The 23,225-nt window shown below is 45.3% G+C and overlaps 1 protein-coding gene across 1 annotated transcript in view; it reads left to right on the forward strand.

Moving 5' to 3' along the window:
- Nucleotides 1-23,225, forward strand: part of paip1 (poly(A) binding protein interacting protein 1) — a 47,898-nt gene that overhangs the window by 21,761 nt on the left and 2,912 nt on the right. The window contains exons 4-10 of the mRNA XM_067982385.1: nucleotides 1,024-1,136; nucleotides 5,397-5,508; nucleotides 6,884-7,009; nucleotides 7,281-7,387; nucleotides 12,867-12,984; nucleotides 17,217-17,271; nucleotides 21,199-21,274. Coding sequence (XP_067838486.1) covers nucleotides 1,024-1,136; nucleotides 5,397-5,508; nucleotides 6,884-7,009; nucleotides 7,281-7,387; nucleotides 12,867-12,984; nucleotides 17,217-17,271; nucleotides 21,199-21,274 — 707 coding nt within the window. The remainder of the gene's footprint in view (nucleotides 1-1,023; nucleotides 1,137-5,396; nucleotides 5,509-6,883; nucleotides 7,010-7,280; nucleotides 7,388-12,866; nucleotides 12,985-17,216; nucleotides 17,272-21,198; nucleotides 21,275-23,225) is intronic.

The raw sequence follows: 23,225 nt of genomic DNA on the forward strand, positions 1-23,225 counted from the left end.
TGTCTCAGCCTTGAATATACTCGACGACTGAGCATCCACAGCCCTCTGGGGTAGAGAATTCCAAAGATCCACAACCCTCTGAGTGAAGAAAGTCCTCCTCGTCTCAGTCTTGAATGGCCGACCCCTTATCCTGCGACTATGCCCCCTAGGTGCCTGTCCACCTGTCATTATTGGCTGTGCTTGAGTGACGTTGTAGGACCATATTTGTGTAGGATGTCTACAATTTTTAAGGTCCTTTTTGTAAGTCATAATTGGCCCCGGGCAGATAGTTGTGGTTGTTGGAGGCCAATTATCTCAGTCCCATGACATCACTACAGAGATTCCTCAGATCAGTATCCTCGTCACAACCATCTTCAGCTGCTTCATCATTGACCTTCCTTGTATCCTAAGGTCAGCAATGGTTACTGATCACTGATGATTCCAGTGTTCAGCATCGCTCACAACTCCTCCAATAATGGAGCATCCCGTGCCCACACCCTGAGAATGAATAAAAACAAACTACTGGTAGTCCAGCTACAGTCCCCACCACTTACACTGTCCCCGCCTATCACGGACAGGAGCACGCCGCCATCATCCCGTAGCAGCGTGGACATCAGGCATGCCTACGGGTGGTTCAAACAAAGTATCGCGAGGGAGGAGGAGGAGGAGGAGGCCGCACGGAGGCTGAGACGTGGAGCTTCATTCCCACCACCAGTATGCTCCGGATCCCAATGCTGGTGTCGGTGTCCTTTCTAGTTGTAAATCTGGTTGATTTAAAAAAAAAGAGAAGTAATACTGCAAACAGTGCACATGATCTGACCACAGATTAATCGCAAGCAGGTGTATAATCGCTGTTTTTATTGACCAAAGGCACTGAACTTCTGAGCGCGTGGCTTTGCCATGTATGTGAGCCATCACCAGCATGGTCTTTTTTTAATATATAGAGCTACATTGATCATGGTCGCTATATTTTTCAGATACCGGTTAGGTGCTACCTGCCCTGTGAGGATCCTGCTTCAATCCGTTTTGTTTTCCTTCCCTTAGGCAACCACGGTGCCCAACTTCACATACACGGGGGCTCGACTGTGTAACTACCTGTCCCAGAACCTAACGATCAGCCCCAGAAACAGCAACTTCCGGCAACTCCTGTTACAAAGGTAGGTGCTGGGTCACGTGCTCGTCATGAAGTTGTAAGTTACTTTACTGTAGCCTATATTGTCCGATGCTCTGTTGTTCTCTTTCCCCTCCTCCCCTGACAAAAATGTGATATATTACTCAATCAACAGAGCAGAGAGGTTAGAAGAAAGTTATACAAGACAGCGGGTAATTCACAGTTGGAAGAAAGAAAGACTTGCATTTATATAGTGCCTTTCATGACCTCAGTACAGCCAATGAAGTACTTTCGAAGTGGTCACTGTTGTGATGTAGGAAATGCGGCAGCCAATTTGAGCACTGTAAGGTCCCACAAACAGCAATGAGATAATGACCAGATTAATCTGTTTTTAGGTGTTAGTTGAGGGATAAATATTGCTCTTCTTCGAAATAGTGCCATGGGATCTTTTACATCCATCCGAAAGGGCAGAAGGGCCTTGGTTTAACGTCTTATCCGAAAGATAGCACCTCCAACAGTGCAGCACTCCCTCAGTAATGCACTTGGAATGTCGGTCTGGAGTATGTGTCTCAAGTCTGGAGTGGGACTTGAACCAACAACCTTCTGACTCGGGCGAGAGTGCTACCACTGAGCCACAGCTAACACACAGAATGCTGTTTTGGGTGCCCGTTACTGAAAGGACATTAAAGCCATAGCTGTGTTTAAATGATGTGTATCTCCCTCTGCTTCAACTCTTATCACATTGTTCCTTACAAGATGCAGTGGTCTCTGCCTCAGCCACTCTCTCTGTAAAGGATAATACCAAGGGATGAAATACAGGGCTGGAGGGAGAGAGCAGAGCAATGGGATCAGTCATGGATTGCTCCAGCAAAGAGCTGGCTCAGACAGGATATGCTGAATGTCCTCCTTGTGTGCTATAAACAGCTATGGTTCATCATGTGATATTGTGGTTTTCCTGTCCATCGTATAATCATGTATGAATCTGTCACCCACATCTTTTGGAGACTATCCTATCCACGTTCACAAACAAAACACTTAAGTCCAGGAAGTTGATTTTTTTTTTTAAGTTGCACAATTCAAAAGGGTTGTTGATGTAAATGGACATAGTATAACATGGTGGATTGTAAAGAATAAAATGGCCAGTCTGTGCAGTGCTGCAGCACCTTGCCAAAGATCGGTGGGATTTGGTTTGACCCCTGAGTTCTCATCTCCTTGGCCAAAGGCCAGGAGATGGTTGTCTTCCCAGTACCCTGGACTGGGGTGGTGTAGAGTGGCCAAGGAAGGCGAGGTTGTTATTAGCATTGGAGGAGGTGAGGTGTGGAGACACCCTCTTAGTTTATCACTTCCACCCCCACCCAAACACCTGACGTTTGCTCCAGCACAATGTCGGTCAAAGCAAAGCGAAACTTCTCTTGATTCCCTTTGCACCTCTGGCACCACTTCAGCCAACCTGCTTGGCTGGCCGCTCAGGTTAGATCAGGCGTATGTATTCTTTGTCTGGTTATATTCTCGGCCGGCTGTTCAGGTTAGGTTAAGTCGTCAGCAATATTGCTGTTTGGTTCTACCCAGTACCTCCCATATGGCCAGTCTCTGAGACTGGAGTTTTTAATTTCTGAGACACTCCCACTCCCTCGCTGTCTCCACCACCGGAATCCCCAGTCCGTAACCTTTATCACACTGAGGACCATGAATGCTCTCCTAACCAGCTTTTCCTCCTGCATCCTTCTCAAACTTCAGTGAGTCCAAAACTCTACGGTCCCCATACTCCTGCACACCAGACAGCACAATCCCATTACTCCTGCCAAACTTCGCTCTCGCACGCGCTCGCTCTCGCTCGCTCTCGCTCGCTCTCGCTCGCTCTCACTCGCTCTCACTCGCTCTCCCTCCCCCCTCCCCTCCCCCCTCCCCCTCCCCCTCCCCCTCCCCCTCAGTGCATCAATTGCAAAATCCCAGTTCTTTTCTAATTCTGCCATGATTTTGTGCTTCCCTCCCTGGGAGGGGAAGGGGAGAGTCTGCAGTCATGTGTCCCCCACAGACATCCTCTGCTATGTGAGGGGTACCATAGCAATGTAAGAGGAGTCTGTGGCAACAAAGCTTTCACTATAAAAGGCACTTAAAGGATCTTTCAAGAACGGGGGAGACGAGAAGGTTGAGATACTCAGGGATTTTCTGTACATGTTACATAAAATTACATATTTTGCTGGAGTGGGGCATCTTGTGGCGTGCCCCGTTAATTAGACTTATTCATGCACATTTAGGTTTCCAAATTCTTTGCCCACAAAGTTGCTGAAAGTGCGAGCTGAGAACGGAGGGGCGAGGGTAACAGGGCATCTGGGACCTTGGTGAACAACGGGACAAACAGGCTATCTCCTTAACCAATGAGATTTAAGGATTGAGAAATAAACAGAGGAAGGATGGAGAAGGAGGGCGAATTAGAGTGGGTGAATTCAATGCCAAATTGGGTACAGAGTGAAAGAAAGATTGGATTAAGAGAGAGGGAAAAAGGAGACAGACAGGAAAAGTAAGAAAAAAAGAATTAAAATTTGACATTTTTAAAATCTCCTAAAACAGTTCACAACCTGAAGGAGTTAGTCTCCACACTTACAATTATTCAGTTTCTGGGCAAGAGAGGTTAATTGACAGTCATTGACAATGATCAAGTCCTTAAAAGGGCACTTGCGCTGTTAATTACTAGACTTAGCTTTCTGTAGCGAGCTTAATGGACAGTTAATGTGCAAATGCAGCAACTTCGTGAAAATCGCGGGGAGGTTAAGCACGAGATGCCGTTTTCACGAAGCTAACGGCGGAGCGGCGCAAATCGGCCAGCAACTTATGGCGATTCACAATTCACGAGGTATCTCTTCCACGCCACAAGTTGCTGGTCGATTTGCGCATTAATAATGGGGTGCGTCGTTCAGTCACCGTTATTTTTTCAGCAAAATCTGGCCCATTGAACTTACAGCACAGAAACAGGCCATTTGACCCAACTGGTCTGTGCCGGTGTTTATGCTCCACACGCGCCTCCTCCCTCCCTCCCTACTTCATCTCACCCTATCAGCATATCCTTCTATTCCTTTCTCCCTCATGTGTTTATCTAGCTTCCCCTTAAAGCCATCTATACTATTCGCCTCAACTACTCCTTGTGGCAGCGAGTTCCATGTTCTCACCACTCTCTGGGTAAAGAAGTTTCTCCTGAATTCCTTATTGGATTTATTAGTGACTATCTTATATTTATGGTCCCTAGTTTTGGACTGCCCCACAAGTGGATACATCTTCTCTGCTTCTACCCTATCAAACCCCTTCATAATTTTAAAGACCTCTATTAAGTCACCCCTCAGCCTTCTGTTTTCTAGAGGAAAGAGCCCCAGCCTGTTCAGTCTTTCCTGTTAGGTATAACCTAAATCCAGGATGTAAAGGCAATGGAGAATTAGACTACAAGCAGGTCAAGAATATCCCAGAAAGAGGAAGAGCGAGAACCTGAATTGCACTCGGGCATCCAACCCCAGGTACTGTCCCATTGGGGAAAAATGCCCATTTGCCATTTTCTGAGGGGGAGAGATTTGAGAAACCCCTTCCTATTTTATTTCCCTTTCTTCTTTGCAGATCAGGTCCAATTGTCCTTTTATGTTAAACTTCTCCCTGTGCCTCCTATCGTTGCCCTGGAGGCAGCGCAGGCAAACCTCCCTTTCTGTCTCTTCACAAATATCACCATCAAGCTAGCAGTCGGTCTGGTTGGAAAAAAAAGGAATGAACTTGCATTTTTATAGTGCCTTTCACCACCTCAGAATGTCCCAAAGCGCTTCACAGCCAATGAAGTACTTTTTGAAGTGTAATCACTGTTGTAATGTAGGAAACGTCGCAGCCAATTTGCGCACAGCAAGATCCCACAAACAGCAACACATAATGACCAGATCATCTATCTTTTAGTGATGTTGGTTGAGGGATAAATATTGGCCAGGACACCAGGGAAAACTTCCCTGCTTTTCTTCAAAATAGTGCCGTGGAATCTTTTACGTCCACCCAGGAGAGCAGACGGGGCCTCGGTTTAACGTCTCATCTGAAAGACGGCACCTCCGACAATGCAGCACTCCCTCAGTACTGCACTGGGAGTGTCAGCCGAGATTTTGTGCTCAGGTCTCTGCAGTGAGACTTGAACTCACTGCCTTCTGACTCAGAGGCGAGAGTGCTACCCCCACTTAGCCACGGCTGACACCTGCGTGATTGGCACCCTGGCTCCAGAAAGCAGGCAGCAGCACAAAGGCTGCACTTCCACCTCTGACTGCCGCGGCTCCATCCTTTTTCTCAGGTGTCAGACGGAATACGCGAAGAGAGATGAGGCGGTGAAAGGCGACGAGAAGACGAGAAAGAAGTTCCACTCGTTTGTGCTGTTCCTGGGCGAGCTGTACTTGAACCTGGAGGTGAGGAATTGGGTACTGGCGCGGTCAAATGTTTTAACTTGTTGTTTTCCCGCTGTTTGCTAGATACTTGTGTGAAGCTGAATGGGAGGTAATTTGGTGGCAAAAGATCATTTTTCCTATTTGCTTCTTATCTCACTTGCGCCAGAAATCAGCAGCCGCTTAATATCTCTGGGTTTGTGTCAGCGAATTCAGCCCCACTATTTTTGGTGAAATCTAGAGATTTCTCTCACCTTTGGGATTGGAAATATATCGCCATTCCTTCAACGTCGTTGGGTCAAAATCCTGGAACTCCCTTCCTAACAGCACTGTGGGAGAACCGTCACCACACGGACTGCAGCGGTTCAAGAAGGCGGCTCACCACCACCTTCTCAAAGGGCAATTAGGGATGGGCAATAAACGCCGGCCTCGCCAGCGACGCCCACATCCCATGAACGAATAAAAAAAAAGTCTAATGGTCTTTGGCCCTACATGTTCCTGAGTCCCCGCCCAGTGTTTAGATAAGTCCGTCAACATGACCTGGGAGGTCGGTACCCGGTCAGGTGGCCGAAGGGAAGAAAACCACCGGCCAGTGATGAAGAAAGAATGAACTTCCATTTATATAGCACCTTTCACATCCTCAGGACCTCCCGAACGGCTTCACAGCCAATGAATTACTTTTGAAGTGTAGTCAATGATGTTTTGTGGGCGAAACACAGCAGTCAATTTTTATAGCAAGATCTCACAAATAGCAACAATATTAATGGCCAGTTAGCCTGTTTTCTTGGTGGCATTGGCAGAGGGATGAATATTGGCCAGGACACCAGGAGAAACTCCCCTGTTCTTCAAATAACGCATCCACCTGAACAGGTAGACAAGGCCTCGGTTTAATGTCTCAGATTCAATAGTAACTTTCGAAAGGGAATTGGATATATACTTAAAAATTGCAGGGCTGATGGTAAAAGAGCGGGGAGAGTGGGACTAATTGGGTAGCCCTTTCAAAGAGCCGGCAGAGGCAAGATGGGCCAAATGGCCTCCTTCTGTGCTGTAAGATTCTATGAATCTCTGATCTGAAAGACTACATCTACTACAATGCAGCTCTCCCTCAGTCCTGCACTTGGGAGTGTTGGCCTGGATTATGTACTCAAATCTCTGGAGTGGGGTTTGAACCCACGACCTTCCGACTCAGAGGCGAGAGTGATACCACTGAGTCAAACTGACAAGAATGCTGAGATCCAGCAGTTTACTTTTTTGTAATCTTATGAAGAAGTGAGACGATAGATTAATTTGGGTTGGGTCACGCTGAGACTATATTAGGAGCATATTTGACTGTGGCAGAGCAAATTAATTTATTACTTGAAGGATTTCCATTTAATTTTCTCTTGCTGTGGATTGGCAGATCAAAGGTCCAAATGGAGCAGTGACACGAGCCGAGATTTTGCAGACAGGACTTTGTGAATTACTGAGTGCCCTGTTTTCTCAACCCATGGATGATAACCTCACCTGTGCTGTAAAATTACTGAAGGTATGGTCTCAGTTGCTATTAGTTTCCCCTCTTTGTCTTACGGGCTTCCTCCCTGTCTCATGTACGTTATCCTTCTCCCATGTGCTGTGTATTGAGAATTGAGGATACTCCGTGTCTGTGTCTGGAATTGTGTGGATGTGCAAGTGAACTTGCAGTAACAAGCTTGTGTCCTACCAACAATGCGGTCATTGAACACAACAATTTATGCTCAGGGGCCTCATTCTTGCGCTCTCTCGCCCACGCTCTCTAACTCTTCCTCCTTTATTCTTAGCTGACAGGATCAATATTAGAAGATGCCTGGAAGACACAAGGGAAGTCAGACATGAAAGACATAATTCAGCGAATTGAGAATGTTGTTCTGGATTCTGATTGTAGCAGGTGAGTGTTCATGGGATGGAGACTGTAGTAGGTCTGTAATCTAGAGGGTTGTCCTAGCAGACTGCTGGACCTTGACATAATCTACCAAAAAATTATTGACAGGCTATTGCAGTTGAGATTGTTTTAAGAATTCCTGCCCGAGTAGCGATAGTGCAAGAGTTGAGCTAGATTAGTGAATGCTGCAGGCCACTCCCTCATCCCCCACTGCAGTGGCAGGTTGCACAGTTATAGCCACTCTTTCCCACCATACTGACATGTTGATGCTCTACTGAACTGCAGGGGAGGGGAAGTTGCTCAATTACATAGAATTTACAGCACAGCAACAGGCCATTCGGCCCAACAGGTCCATGCTGGTGTTTATGCTCCACACAAGCCTCCTCCCACCTTACTTCATCTCACCCTATCAGGATACCCTTCTATTCCTTTCTCCCTCATGTCTTTATCTAGCTTCCCCTTAAATGTATCTATGCTATTCGCCTCAACTATCCCTTGTGGTAACGAGTTCCACATTTTAACCACACTCTAAGTAAAGAAGTTTCTCCTGAATTCCCTATTGGATTTATTAGTGACTATCTTATATTTATGGCCCCAACCCGAGTGCAGAAACGGTCTGTTTCACAGTTTAGCAGAAGGTAACTCTCCAATCAGGAAGACTGATCACACTTGATGAGGCTTTTTATCTCTTATCTTCTCCCCCTTCCCTTCTCTCTCTCTTTCCCCCCACCCCACCAACTCTTTATTCCCCTCTTCCAAAAGTACTGGCTTATGTTGGGGCATGGATCCACTGATGCCTGCAGCCTTCCTGTAACTCTCCCAAGTGGCCAACCTTCGTGCGTGAATATTGATCGTGAGCAATTGGCAGTGGGTGACGATCACCGCCCCAGTCCTACGTCCCCACGCACTCACTTTCCAGCAGGGGATGTCGCTGGATGGTGCTCAGGACTGGGACCTCTGTGGGTTTTGTCCTTGCCTAACCCGGGGGCCAATTGTAAAGTTGCATCTTTTCTCTGCCTGAGATCAGTTAACTCAGCGTAGAGAGGGAATTGAACCTGAGACCCTTCCTGGTCCCTAGTCAGTTCTCACACTCGGCAATAAGCTACATTGGCAGCTAGTTTTTAAATTTTATTTTAGATATATTGTAACCTTTATGCCTTTTTCTAAGAGGGGGTGGGAACGTTCCCAAGGTTGTAAAATGATAAAGCTGTATGTCCTTATCCGAGTATTTTTTATGTATAAAAATTTGGATGTTCTCTTTATTTTTTCATTGAATTTCTCCTCTCTTTTCCACCCCCCCCCCCCCCCCCCACCCAAAAGCTTTGCCTTCTTACTGGAGCCACAGCTCCTTGGCTGCTGGTCGCTCTCTCACCTAAATGGCCATTATTCACGTGTGAGCCTTGATGGTGAGTGTGAGCAGGCTGATCAACGGTGGGGGGCATCACGGCCGAGTCCAATCCTGGCCTCACCCCCGACATCCCCACACGCGGCCGATTCTTCCTCCTCCTCCCAGGGATGATGAAGGCCCCAGTTCGCATTTTCGGTTTTATTATTCATTCATGGGACGTGGGTGTCGCTGTCGAGGCCGGCATTTATTGGCAAATTATTAGCAAAAATCAATGCGCACGGAATTGGAGGTAACCTTGCGACATGGGGTTGGTAATTGGCGGTGGGGCAGGAGACAGAGGGGGAATAAAGGGAATGTACTGTGATTGGCGGATGTGACAAGTGGTGTTCCCCAGGGATTGGTACTGGGGCCTCAGCTTTTCACCATATATATCAATGACTTGGATGAAGAAATCGAGAGTTGTGTTTGCAAGTTTGCAGATGACTGTTGTCTTTTTATGGTGATAGGATGTGGACCAGTGGTTATTTTATGGTTGTAGAATGTGGGGCAGTGGTTATTTCATGGTTATAGGGATTGGTGCAGTGGTTATTTCATGGTTATAGGGAGTGGTGCAGTGGTTATTTCATGGTTATAGGGATTGGTGCAGTGGTTATTTCATGGTTATAGGGATTGGTGCAGTGGTTATTTTTGGTTGTAGCATCTGGGGCAGTGGTTATTTTATGGTTATACGGTGTGGGGCAGTGGTTATTTTATGGCTATAGGATGTGGGGCAGTGGTTATGAAATATTGGCATGTACATAGCTTATATATTTAAAATTACTCCAGAGTTCATTTTACATTAATGCAAAGAGAAGCTCAATTAAAGATGAATCTATTACCTCTGTTAGTGACGAAGGGCACTGGCAGGACATCACTGCTGCAGATTTGCCTGTTAGTGATTTTCAATCCTTTCTGTGGGGAAACCCCCCCCCTCCCCCCCACTTACCCCTAATAACACACTCTCAGGGACCCAGTGAAAATATTGGGCTAAGTCTTGCTGGGGCATCTCGCGGCGTGTGCAGTTAGTTAGACTATTTCCTGCTCCCTTCAGCTCGAATATAATTTGCGCCATAACTTGCTGGTAACAGGGCATCTGGGACCCTAATGAACCGACAGGACCAACGGTCTATCTCCTTAACCAGTGAGATTTAAGGATTGAGAAAGAAACAGAGGAACGACGGAGAAGGAAATAGGGTGAATTAGAATCCAATCAGGTACAGAAAGAGAAGGAAAGAAAGATTGGTTTAAGAGAGAGAGAGAAAAAAGAGGCAGAGAGGAAAAGTCAGAAAAATAAAATTAAAATTTGAAATTTTAAAAATCTTAATTCATTACATGAGGCTCAGTTGTTTAAATTGTTCTATTTCTGGGCCGGAGAGATTGATTGGCATTGCATTAACTATTATCACAGTGCTGTTAATTATGAGCCCTAACTTTCTGTGGAGAGTTTAATGGACAATTAATGTGCAAATCCAGCAAGTTCTTAAAAATGACGGGGAGGGTGAGGGTGAGATGCCGTTTGTGTGAGGCAAACTGTGGAGTGTCGTAAATCGACCAGCAAGCTTTGGAGATTCACAACTCACACCGTATCTCTTCATCCCCTGAACTCGCTGGCCGATTTGCGCATTAATAATGGTGTGCGTCGTTAACTCGCCGTTATTTCTCCAGGAAGATTTGGTCCAATCGCCCACACCCTAGGAATCCCCAGTCCTGAATTCCAAAAGTGTCAGCAACCCTATAATTGCAAAAAATGTATATTAGGATACAGCAAGAGAAAGAACAGGCTCGTAAGTCGGTAGAGAGAAGTCAGATGACCATGGGGAATCTCCCGAACCCCATTGCAGATTGGGGGCCCTGAGTTTGAAAAGCTATGTTTAAGGCATTTGGAGTAAATGAAACTCACTAATTTCACAGTGTCTCAGTGATTCATCTCCCATTTTACAAACGTGTGTGTGTGTGTGTGTGTGTGTGTGTGTGTGTATATAATATATATATATATATAAACATTTTAGATTTAAATAGAAGTGGAAACAAATGCAGTCACTTCTTAGCAGATCTAAGTGACGGCGAGTTAACGACGCACACCGTTATTAATGCGCAAACCAGCCAGCGAGTTCAGAGTATGAGAGTAAACTAGCAGGGAACATAAAAACTGACTGTAAAAGCTTCTATAAATATGTCAAGAGAAAAAGATTAGTGAAGACAAATGTAGGTCCCTTACGGTCAGAAATGGGGGAAATTATAATGGGGAACAAAGAAATGGCAGAACAATTAAACACATGCATTGGTTCTGTCTTCACAAAGGAGGACAGAAATAACCTCCCGGAAATGTTAGGGAACCAAGGGTCTAGTGAGAGGGAGGAACTGAAGGAAACCAGTATCAGTAAAAAAAAAATAGTGCTCGGGAAATTAATGGGGCTAAAGGCTGACAAATCCCCAGGGCCTGATAATCTATATCCCATAGTGCGAAAGGAAGTGGCCCTGGAAATAGTGGATGCATTGGTGGTCATCTTCCAAAATTCTATAGACTCTGGAACAGTTCCTACAGATTGGAGGGTGGCAAATGTAACCCCACTATTTAAAAAAGGAGGGAGAGAAAAAAACAAGGAATTACAGACCAGTTAGCCTAACATCAGTAGTGGGGAAAATGCTAGAGTATTATAAAAGATATAACAGAACACTTGGAAGGCATTAACGGGATTGGACAAAGTCAGCATGGGTTTATGAAAGGGAAATCATGCTTAACAAATCTACTGGAGTTTTTTGAGGATGTAACTAGTAGAATAGATAGGGGAGAACCATGGATGTGGTGTATTTGGATTTTCAGAAGGCTTTTGATAAGGTCCCACACAAGAGGTTAGTGTGCAAAATTAAAACACATGGGATTGTGGGGAATATACTGGCATGGATTGAGAATTGGTTGACAGACAGGAAACATGAGTAGGAATAAACGGGTCTTTTTCCGGGTGGCAGGCAGTGACCAGTTGGGTACCGCAGGGATCAGTGCTTGGGCCCCAGCTATTCACAATATATATCAATGAGGGAACTAAATGTAACATTTCCAAGTTTGCAGACGACACAAAGCTGGGATGGAATGTGAGCTGTGAGGAGGATGCAAAGAGGCTCCAATGTGATTTAGACAAGTTGGGTGAGTGGGCAAGAACATGGCAGATGCAGTATAACGTGGATAAATGTGAGGTTATCCACTTTGGTTGTAAAAACAGAAAGGCAGATTATTATCTGAATGGTGATAGATTGGGAAAAGGGGAGGCGCAATGAGACTTGGGAGTCCTTGTACACCAGTCGCTGAAAGCGAGCATTCAGGTGCAGCAAGCAGTTAGGAAGGCGAATGGCATGTTGGCCTTCATTGCAAGAGGATTTGAGTACAGGAGCGGGAATGTCTTACTGCAGTTATACAGGGCTTTGGTGAGACCACATCTGGAGTATTGTGTGCAGTTTTGGTCTCCTTTTCTGAGGAAGGATGTCCTCGCCATGGAGGGAGTGCAACGAAGGTTTACCAGACTGATTCCTGGGATGGCAGGACTGACGTGTGAGGAGAGATTGGGTCGGCTAGGCCTATATTCACTGGAGTTTAGAAGAATGAGAGGTGATCTCATCGAAACACATAAAATTCTAACAGGACTAGACAGACTAGATGCAGGGAGGATGTTCCTGATGGTTGGGGAGTCCAGAACCAGGGGTCACAGTCTCAGGATACGGGGTTTGCCATTTAGAACCGAGATGAGGAGAAATTTCTTCACTCAGAGGGAGGTGAACCTGTGGAATTCTCTACCACAGAAGGCAGTGAAGGCCAAGTCATTAGATGTATTCAGGAAGGAGATAGATATATTACTTAATGCTGAAGGGATCAAGGGATATGGGGAAAAAGCGGGAACAGGGTACTGAGTTAGACGATCAGCCATGATCATTTTGAATGGTGGAGCAGGCCCGAAGGGCCGAATGGCCTACTCTTGCTCCTATTTCCTATGTTTCTATGTTTCTAAGAGGCCTTCTGTCTCCAGGAGGTGGCAGCCTGGAACCAGTGAAGCCCATTACAGGAGCGTTGGCCACTGATTGCTTTCTGATATGAACTGTTCTCAGGGATGTCAAGCAGATGTTGCTGAAGCTGGTCGAGCTACGGTCGAGTAACTGGGGTCGCGTTCACACAGCGGCAACGTATAACGAAGCTACGCCTGAAAATGATCCCAACTATTATATGGTGGGTATGGTTGTGTGTGTGTGTGCTGCTTGTTGTCTATAGTGAAAGCCTCAGGAGTGTCTCTCAGCTCCTCAAAGAAGCCAGCTGTTATTCCGGAGGTCCAAAGTGAGAAAGAAAAGGAAAGGCTTATTTATACAGCGCTGTTTACGACCTCAGAACGTCCCAAAGCGCTTTAAAGTACTGTTATAATGTAAGAAACGCGGCAGCCAATTTGCACACAGCAAGCTCCCACAAGCAGCAATGAGATAAATGACCAGATCATCCGATTTAGTGATGTTGGTTGTTGGATAAATATTGGCCAGGACACCGGGGAGAACGCCCCTGCTTGTTTCGACTAGTGCCGTGGGGTCTTTTTACACCCACCTGAGAGGGCAGACGGGGCCTCGGTTTAACGTCTCATCCGAAAGACGGATGACAGTGCATCACTGCCTCAGTACTGCACTGAAGCGACAGCCCGGATTTTTTGCTTAAGTTGCTGGAGTGGGGCGACAATCTTCTGACTGAGGCGAGAGTGCCACCCACTGAGCCACAGCTGACACGGTACATTAAAGCATCCACAACTGTTGCGTGGGTCCAGCATCCAATCAGACCACTTTCAGCTTTTGCTTTGGTGGCAAGCCTCTGTCCCTTTGTCCCCTGTTCATGGAATTGAAAGCTGTAAGGATAAGGGCAGATGATCCATGGAACACGATGGTTCCTGTGCTGCTGGGACCGTGGATGAGTCGCCAGTGGAATACAATTGGCCACAAAGCTGCGGAGTCAGACTGGGATTCTGGAGTTTGGTCAGTTGCCATTGGAGGTCGGGAGAGTCTCCCTGGAGGGCTGCCTGGGGTCTGTGCTGCCTTCAGGAGACTGAGTGGATTGCTTAAGCCTGAGATGGGGCATGTTGTACATGGTCTGTGAAGGTAATTGGCTTGATGGGCTGAATAGCTTCTTCCCACCTCCCCAAATGCTCCAACCGAGCCCATGTTCAATGTTACAGCTGGTTTATTTTATTATATTTTTAAAAATTTGTTCCTGGAATGTGGGCGTCACTGGCAAGTCCGGCATTTACTGCCCATCCCTAGTTGCGCTGACGACAGAGTGTCTTGCTGGGCAACTTCAGGCGGCAGTTAAGACTCCACCACGTTGGTGTGGGACTGGAGTCACATATAGGCCCAGACCGGGTAAGGACGGCAGATTTCCTTCGACAAAGGATATCAGTGAACCAGTTGGGTTTTTACGACAATCCGACAGCTTCACAGTCACTTTTACTGATACCAGCTTTTTATTTCCAGATGTTTAAAACTGAATTCAAATTCCCAAATTGCCATGGTTGAATTTGAACTCGCCTTCTCTGGTTTATTAGTCCAGGCCTCTGAATTACTAGTCCAGTAACACAACCACTACACTACCTATTCACCACTTTGCTGTTATTTAGTTACCTGATTTGATGGAAATCAGTGTACTTCCCCTCATGAAGGGGCTGATAGTTGCCATCCAGCTGTGTGGAGACTTGAAGTGGATCTGTTTCAAAAATGTGTTGCTTTACAAGCCTTTCTAACTGCCTGACCCATAACTAAGGGAGCCTGAGCATTCGTGCCCATTGTAGACTGTATCTTAAATGTCCAACTTGGCATAACATGCTATGGAATGAGGCAGGAGTGGTTGTTCAGCTCACTAGACCCATCCCTTCTATAAACTGTATAGGTTTCACTCCATCATAGATTCCGGACAACACATTTCATGAACTGAGAGGGTTGTGCGACCTTTTTACTTCCGCCATTCAATAAGATCATGACTGATCTTCGACCTCAACTCCACTTTCCTGCCCTGTCCCCATATCCCTTGATTCCCTTCGTGTCCAAAAAGTGTAGAATAGCTCCGCTTGGGGCTCCAACAGTTAAAAACCCCTTATTATATCAACTAGGCACGATGGTCTCCTAAAGGTGGACTGATTCACTCTTTATTGAGTTGAGGTCAAATGTAAATCTACAAATTGGGTTTATTTCACAATTAAGTGAATGAGCAGATTAATATTCATTGAATATCTCACTGACTTAATCCAGTATTGCTCCTTGCAGCAAAGGAAATAAAAGAAAGAACTTGTGTTTATAGATCACCTTTCACATTGTCAAGACATCTCAATGTGCTTCACAGCCGATGAATTACTTTGCGTGAGCCCTCACAAACAGCAGTGAGCAGAATGACCAGTTAACCTGTTTTGGCGATGGTGGGTCGAGGGAGGAAAATTGGCCACGACACCGGGAGAACTCGCCCAATCCTCTTCGAATAGTGCGATGGAATCTTTTCGCCCACTTGAGAGGGCCTTGGTTTAATTTCTCATTTGAAAGATGGCCGTACTGACAATGTAGTGCTCCCTCAGTACTATACTGAAGTGTCTGGCAGCACTTGAGTATTTAGAGAGTCAACTCTCTTACTTTGACTTGTTGTCAAAGACCCTTAAGAGGCATTTCAGTACACAGTTATCCTTGTTGAGGTTGATTAGATATTCTGTGACTGCTCAATAATCATTCCCCAAATTTGCTAATGGGCATCCGTTCGTCATATTGAAAATGCTCTTACACTTAGCTTCCCATTTACACTACGTTTGTTACGCTACATTTTGCACAGATATTTAATTTTTTTTTTGGAAAGTGCTCCTTGGAACAAGAAAGTTATGTCCTCACTGGGCTCGGTGCGTCCGCTCGTGGAATTAGGAAACTTTGGGAGAGGGCCATCGGAAATTATTTTGGTTGCGCAGAAACGCCAGAATATTGTGGGGTGCAATAGGGTACCAACAGGGGGCGCACCAAGAGCTGTGCACCACAAGCGGTCCGTCAAAATGTCTTGGCCACAAGTGGTGCCTGCTGAGGGTAATCGAGGAGGAAGGATTTCATACCCTGCAAACTTCAAAAATAATAAGAGTTGCAGGACCATTTTTGTAAACCAAGTGATAGTAAGGTAGGGTAGTTGAATGGGTAAAAACATCACCCTTTCACAGATGGGATACAAGTCTCCTCTCACTGATGGTTCTTGATGGCGTGAGCTCAGGGCAGTCTCGACTCAGTCCACTGCACAAGTCCAATTCCTCACCCCTTAATGCTCCAGGGTCAGTGGGGGGGGGTGGGGTTACTATTGAGTGTGTCTCTCCTGTTGGCTGCACCCCTCTAATATAAAAGTGCCTTCTTAGACAATGTAGTCACCTAGATTTAGAAGGATATGCTGATTGGGTTAGATGAAGGAGGGAGGAGGCTCGTGTGGAGCATAAACCGGCATGGACCTGTTGGGCCGAATGGCCTGTGTCTGTGCTGTACATACTATGTAGTTCTATGTAGCTTTCTGCCCCATTATATGCAGAAGTTGAAGTAGCTATCATTTACTGATTGAGGGGTCTCAAAAATACACGTGAGCAATGGCATGTATTGATAACCCAGTACAATCTCTGTCAAGTATTTGCTCCCAAGCTGTAGGTTGAGCACAAGAACCAGAACAAAAATGACTATTAAAAATTACATTGAATTTACAGCACAAAAACAAACCATTTGGCCCAACTGGTCTGTGCCGGTGTTTATGCTCCACACGAGCCTTCCCTCACCCCTGTTCATCTAACCCTATCCTTCTATTCCTTTTTCCCTTATGTGCTTATCTAGCTTCCCCTTAAATGCATCTATGCTATTCGCCTCAACCACTCCTTGTGGTAGGGAGTTCCACATTCTCACCACTCTCTGGGTAAAGAAGTTTCTCCTGAATTCCCTATTGGATTTACTAGTGACTATCTTATATTTATAGCCCCTAGTTTTGGTCTCCCCCACAAGTGGAATCATCATTTTCTCTATGTCTCCCCTATCGAACACTTTCATAATTTTAAAGACCTCTATCAGGTCACCCCTCAGTCTTCTCTTTTCTAGAGAAATGAGCCCCAACCTGTTCAGCCTTTCCTGATCAGCAGAACCTCTCAGTTCTGGTATCATCCTTGTAAATCTTTTTTGCACCTTCTCCAGTGCCTCTACATCCTTTTTATAATATGGAGACCAGAACTGTTCACAGTAGTTGTGTTACAAGTATAACATAACTTCTGCTTTTCAATTCTATCCCTCTAGAAATGAACCCCAGTGCTTGGTTTAGTTTTGTGGTCTTATTGACCTGCGAAAATCTACTAAGTAAACTTGCTAAAGGAACTAATGCTGAATAGTGTGAATCGTCTATGTTGCAGGAGCAATGTGTAACATTTACTATGTTTTAATTTTCAGAATGAGCCAGTATTTTATTCAGCAGAGGGTATCCCTCTCACTCCAGCAGACCCAGGTTAGTCCATTAGTGTCAAAGTGAGTCTGTTATTTTTCACTTAGTGACCCATTCTAGTGACTGAGCACTTGGACAAATATGAGCTGATCAGAGAGAGCCAGCGTGGATTTGTAACAGGTAAGTCATGTCTAACAAACCTAGTTGAATTTTTTGAAGACGTAATTAACGTGTTAGATAAGGGAGTGTCTATGGATGTTATTTATATGGACTTGCAGAACGCATTCGATAAAGTTCCACATAAGAGACTATTAACAAAACTCAGAGCACGTGGAATTGGAGGCAACCTATTGACATTGGTGGGGAATTGGTTAGAAGGTAGGAGACAGAGTAGGGATAATGGGTATGTCTCAAATTGGCAGGATGTGACTAGTGGTGTCTCCCAGAAATCTGTACCGGGGCCTCAGCTTTTCACTATATTTATAAAATACTTAGATGAAGGAATAGAGGGCCGTATATCCAAGTTTGCTGGCGACGCGATATTGGGTGACACGGTGAATAATGTGGGTGGGAGCAGAAAGTTGCAGAGGGACATTGAGAGATTAATCAGTGGGCAAAACTGTGGCAGATGGAGTTCAATGTGGTGAAGCGTGAGGTCGTCCATTTTGGACCTAGGAGAGATAAATCGGAGTATTTTCTAAATGATGAGATGCTACGAACCGTGGATGAGCAGAGAGATTTAGGGGTCCAAGTACAGAAATCTCAAAGCTAGTGGACAGGTACAAAAAATAATTTAAAAGGCTAATGGAATGTTGGCCTTTATCTCAAGAGGGCTGGAATACAAAGGGGTGGAAGTGATGTTGCGGTTATATAAAGCTCTGGTTAGACCCCATCTGGAGACTGGGTTCAGTTCTGGGCACCGCACCTCGGGAAGGATATATTGGCCTTGGAGGGGGTGCAGCACAGATTCACCAGAACAATACGTGGGCTAAAAGGGTTAAGTTATGAAGACAGGTTGCATAGACTAGGCTTGTATTCCCTTGAGTATAGAAGATCGAGGGATGATCTTATTGAGGTGTTTAAGATGATTAAAGGAATTGATAAGGTAGATAGAGAGAAACTATTTCCTGTGGTGGTAGAATTCAGAACAAGGGGGCATAACAAAATTGGCTAAATGACAGGAAACAGAGTAGTGGTAAACGGTTGTTTTTCGGACTGGAGGGAGGTGTACAGTGGTGTTCCCCAAGGGTCAGTGCTACTTTTCTTGATATATATTAATGACTTGGACTTGGGTGTACAGGGCACAATTTCAAAATTTGCAGATGACACAATACTTGGAAGTGTAGTGAACAGTGAGGAGGATAGTGATAGACTTCAAGAGGACATAGACAGGCTGGTGGAATGGTCTGACAGGTGGCAGATGAAATTTAATGCAGAAAAATGCAAATTGATACATTTTGGTAGGAAGAACGAGGAGAGGCAATATAAACTAGAGGATACAATTCTAAAAGGGGTGCAGGAACAGAGACACCTGGGGGTATATGTGCACAAGTCTTTGAAGGTGGTAGGACAGGTTGAGAAAGCAGTTAAAAAAGCATACAGGATCCTGGACTTTGTAAATAGAAGCATAGAGTACGAAAGCAAGGAAGTTATTAGGAACCTTTATAAAACACTGATTCGGCCACAACTGTGTGCAGTTCTGGACACCGCACTTTTGGAAAGATGTGAAGGCCTTAGAGAGGGTGCGGAAAAGATTTACTAGAATGATTCCAGGGATGAGGGACTTTAGTTACATGGATAGACTGGAGAAGCTGGGGTTGTTCTCCTTCGAGCAGAGAAGGTTGAGAGGAGATTTGATAGAAGACAGAGTAGATAGAGAGAAACTTTTCCCATTGGCGGAAGGGTCAAGAACCAGAGGACACAGATTTAAGGTGATTGGCAAAAGAACCAAAGGTGACATGAGGAAAAACTTTTTTACACAGCGAGTGGTTAGGATCTGGAATGCACTGCCCGAGGGGGTGGTGGAGGCAGATTCAATCATGGCTTAAAAAAGGGAGTTGGATAAGTACTTGAAGGGAAAAAATTTGCGGGGATAGGAGAGGGGAGTGGGACTAGCTGGATTGCTCTTGCTGACTCGACGGGCTGAATGGCCTCCTTCCATGGTGTAACCATTCTATGATTCTATAACCTTAAAATTAGAGCTAGGTCATTCAGGACTGAAATCGGGAAGCACTTTTTCCACTCAGTGTCGTGGAAATCTGGAACTCTTCCTCTTTTTTTTTCCCCGCCCCCCCCCGCCCAACCAAAATAAAGCTGGTGAGGCTGGGGGGTCGATTGAAAAGTTTAAAACTGAGATTGATAAATTTTTGTTAGACAGAGGTATTAAATGTTATGGAACCAAGGTGGGTAGATGGAGTTAAGATACAGGGCAGCCATTATCTAATTGAATGGCGAAACTGGCTCGAGGGGCTGAATGGCCTCCTCCTGTCCCTACATTCCTATTCCCTCCTCTTCAAATGACACAAAAGGAATAGGGCTTGAGCTCGGGTGTTCTTCACTCCTGGGCCAGACCAGACAATCCTACAGGGCACCAGACAACTATTGCTGAATTTTAAAACATAAGCAAAATACTGCAGGTGCTGGAAATCTGAAATAAAAACAGAAAATGCTGCAAACGCTCAGCAGGTCAGTCAGTCTCGGTGGAGAGAAAAACAGAGTTCTGATGAAAGGTCATCGACCTGAAACGTTAACTCTGTTTTTCTCTCCACAGCTGCCGCCTGACCTGAGTGTTTTCCAGCATTTTCTTTTTTTAATATTTGACTTTTTACTGGTTCCTGCAGGACTGTTCGAAGGTTCTTTGATTGGCCCAGAAAAATTGTAGGAGAAGTTTAAAATAATGAAAGGAATTGGTGGATAGATTAAGATTCACTCTTCCCTCTAGTAGGGGAATCTGGAACAAGGGGAGATAATGGTGATAGTTAAGCGCCTGTCTAGGAAAACGTGTTTGCACGAGAGGATTGTGAAGATGTGGAACATAAAGTCAATTGAGCTGTTTAAAAGGGAGCTAGATAGTTTCTTGGGAAGTAAGGGTATTAAGAAATTTGGGGAAAAAGCAGGGAACTAGGTTTAAGAAGATGGAGCCACCGTGGTTAACAAATGGAACAGGCTTGATGGTTTGAACGGCCAGCTCCTGTTCCTAGGAGTTTTGCTGGAGAAATTCTGACCTTCAGCCCAGCCCTGCCAATCTGCTCTTTCAATTGCAAAGGCCTCAGTGTTTCTGGAGAAGGTTGTTGGGGTTTGGGGGGATGGTGAAATACGCCACACGACGTTCAAGCTTGAGAGAAATTGGCCAATATCCCTTGATCCTGTCAAAGTAGAGCTTTAAATAAATAGGTAAACCTTCGATATTTTAGCATCATATTCGACCAATTAATTTAGTGATGCTAAAAAGATGTGAATTTTTGTGTGGTGCTTTTTGAAAGTGTAGGTGCTAAAATGTGAAGTGTACACGCTATAAAGCTTGCTGCTGTTGCACGCATGTGCGGAGCATAGGAATTGCTCAACTAAAAAAGACCAAGGTCCGTCTAGTTCACCTTCTACCATCCTGGTAGTTGCATGATACAACAATAATGGAGTTGTTGACCAATCATGGCAATCAGTCTACAGCAGACCCAGACATGAGGCGAGGAAAACCCCCAGTGGCGGAGAGCTTTGGGAACCATAGGCCCAAAGTCACCTGTTCCTCCCAAACATGCCCCAAATTACTCATATACTGTATCCCAAAATTTTAGTGATAACTGTACCTTTACGGTAAGCATCCTTTTGCACTTTTCACTGACTCCTGGCCTGTTGAAATATCCTTACCGTGATTATTACAAAACTATTGAACACACGGTAGAGGGTGCACACAGTTTTAAGATTCCAGCAGGAGTGGGTGTGACGTGCCCCCTTGAAACAGTTTTACAGTTATGTTCTCTCCTTGGGTTTCAGATTACCTGGAAAAGTACCAGGAGATGATTGATCGAGAGGAGCTGTTTCAAGGTTATTCTGATGAAGATGGAGATGCGTAAGTTTGATTCTTTTTTTCTCCCCTCACCTAATCTCTTTGCTATTCCTGCCCAGAGCTCGGTTCAGAATTTGGAGTAAATTGTGAAAAAAAAAACTTATTTTTGGTGGGAGTTACGTTTGTGAAATAAGTGGAGTTACTCAACTTTTTGAAATGAATAGATCGGGTGGTTTGACTAACACGCTTTTACGGTATTTAACTGTATCAAGGACAGAGTATTCAGGATTGTAAGTTGAGGAGAGACGCCAAAGTACTTCTTTGTGCAGAGGATGATCAACAGCTGGAACAGGTTCCCAGGAACAGTGTCTGAGGCCAGGCGACTGGACTCTTGAGGAATGGCTGGTTGCTGTATTAGGAGGACTGGGAGGGTTGGTCTTCTGGAATAACGAGAGCAAATGGGCTGAACGGCCTTTTTCATCCAGACTCCCCTCCTGATTGTGACTGTGTGTTCAGGATTACGCATTATTATAAAAGCATCTAAGCCGTGATGCTCCGATTCATATTGTGAATCTCCAGGTAGTTTCTGGTGACAGGATAGCAAATAGCTCACTCGGTAGCTCAAAGGATCAGGGTTCAAGCCTTTGTTCGGTGTTATTTATGGAGATAGGGAATTGGATGAATACTTGAAGAAAAATATTAGATGGTACGGGGTAGGACAGCGAAATGGGCTGGAGTAGACTCTGATAAAGAACTAGCACTGGCACTATGGGCTGAATGGTCACCACCTGTGCTCAAGTTTTTATTTAACGGTGAGGTTAGTTGATGCAGCAGATAGTTAACTTTCGTTACAATCATAGTTACGTCCATTATAGAACTGTCTCTGTGACACTGAGAATGGATAAGCTGCAGTTCCCATAGCGTCAGTCTCACTGCTCCTGTTCTGCTGGAATGGAGCTGGAGGGACCTGGAGACCAGGGGATTGAAAGAGTGAACCAGTGCCTGGGGCAGGGAGAAGCAAGTGAAAGAGGCATGGAATCATAGAATGATACAGTACTGAAGGAGGCTATTTGGCCCATCGTGCCTGTGCCAGCTCTTTGAAAGAGCTATCCAATTAGTCCCACTCCCCTGTTCTGCAAATTTCTCCTTATCCAATTCCTTTTTGAAAGTTACAATTGAATCTGCTTCCACCACCCTTTCCATTCCAGATCATCATAACTTGCTGCATAAAAAAATGACTCCTCACCTCCACAATCATCTTAAATCTGTGTCCTCTGGTTATCGACCTGTCTGCCACTGGAAACAGTTTCTCCTTAATCACTCTATCAAAACCTGTCATAATTTTGAACGCCTCTATTAAACCTCCCCTTAACAACCCCAGCTTCTCCAGTCTCTCCACATAACCGAAGTCCGCCATCCCTGGTACGATTCTAGTAAATCTCCTCTGCACCCTCTCGAAGCCCTTGACATCCTTCCTAAAGTGTGGTGCCCAGAATTGGACACAATACTCCTGCTGGGGCTTAGCCAGTGATTCCACCAGAGATTGGAATAGAGCATTTTGGCAGAACAAAAAGAATGAAAACCCGGGCAGAATGAGAGAGAAGGAGCAACATAAAGGAACAGGTACCTTGTTTAATGGAACAGAAGATAATGGAGAATCTTGAAATGAGAATAAACAAGGAAAATTAAAGGGGAAGTAAGTTATTATTGGAACAGTGGGAAACAAGACAAGTGTGTGTGGGTAGTGCAGCCTGTTGGTGCATCAGTGTGTTGTTTCCACAGATGGGTGGGCCATGGATTGGTGCTTGGAGATTCCCCCTTGGGGAGTTCTCTCTTTATGGTGCCATTGGGTGGGGAAGGAGAGAGATGGGCAGCTCTGGGCAGAGGTCCAGTATTTCTCTGGGGTCGGTGGGAATTGAATAGCAGGCCAGCCTGGGGCTGTTCCCAGTCGGCCCCCCATGACTGATCATTTTGAGCAGAGTCCTGGAAGCAGCCATGGGTGGATCTGCAAGAA

Source organism: Heptranchias perlo, chromosome 4 (genome assembly GCF_035084215.1).
Source record: "Heptranchias perlo isolate sHepPer1 chromosome 4, sHepPer1.hap1, whole genome shotgun sequence".
NCBI lineage: Eukaryota > Metazoa > Chordata > Chondrichthyes > Hexanchiformes > Hexanchidae > Heptranchias > Heptranchias perlo.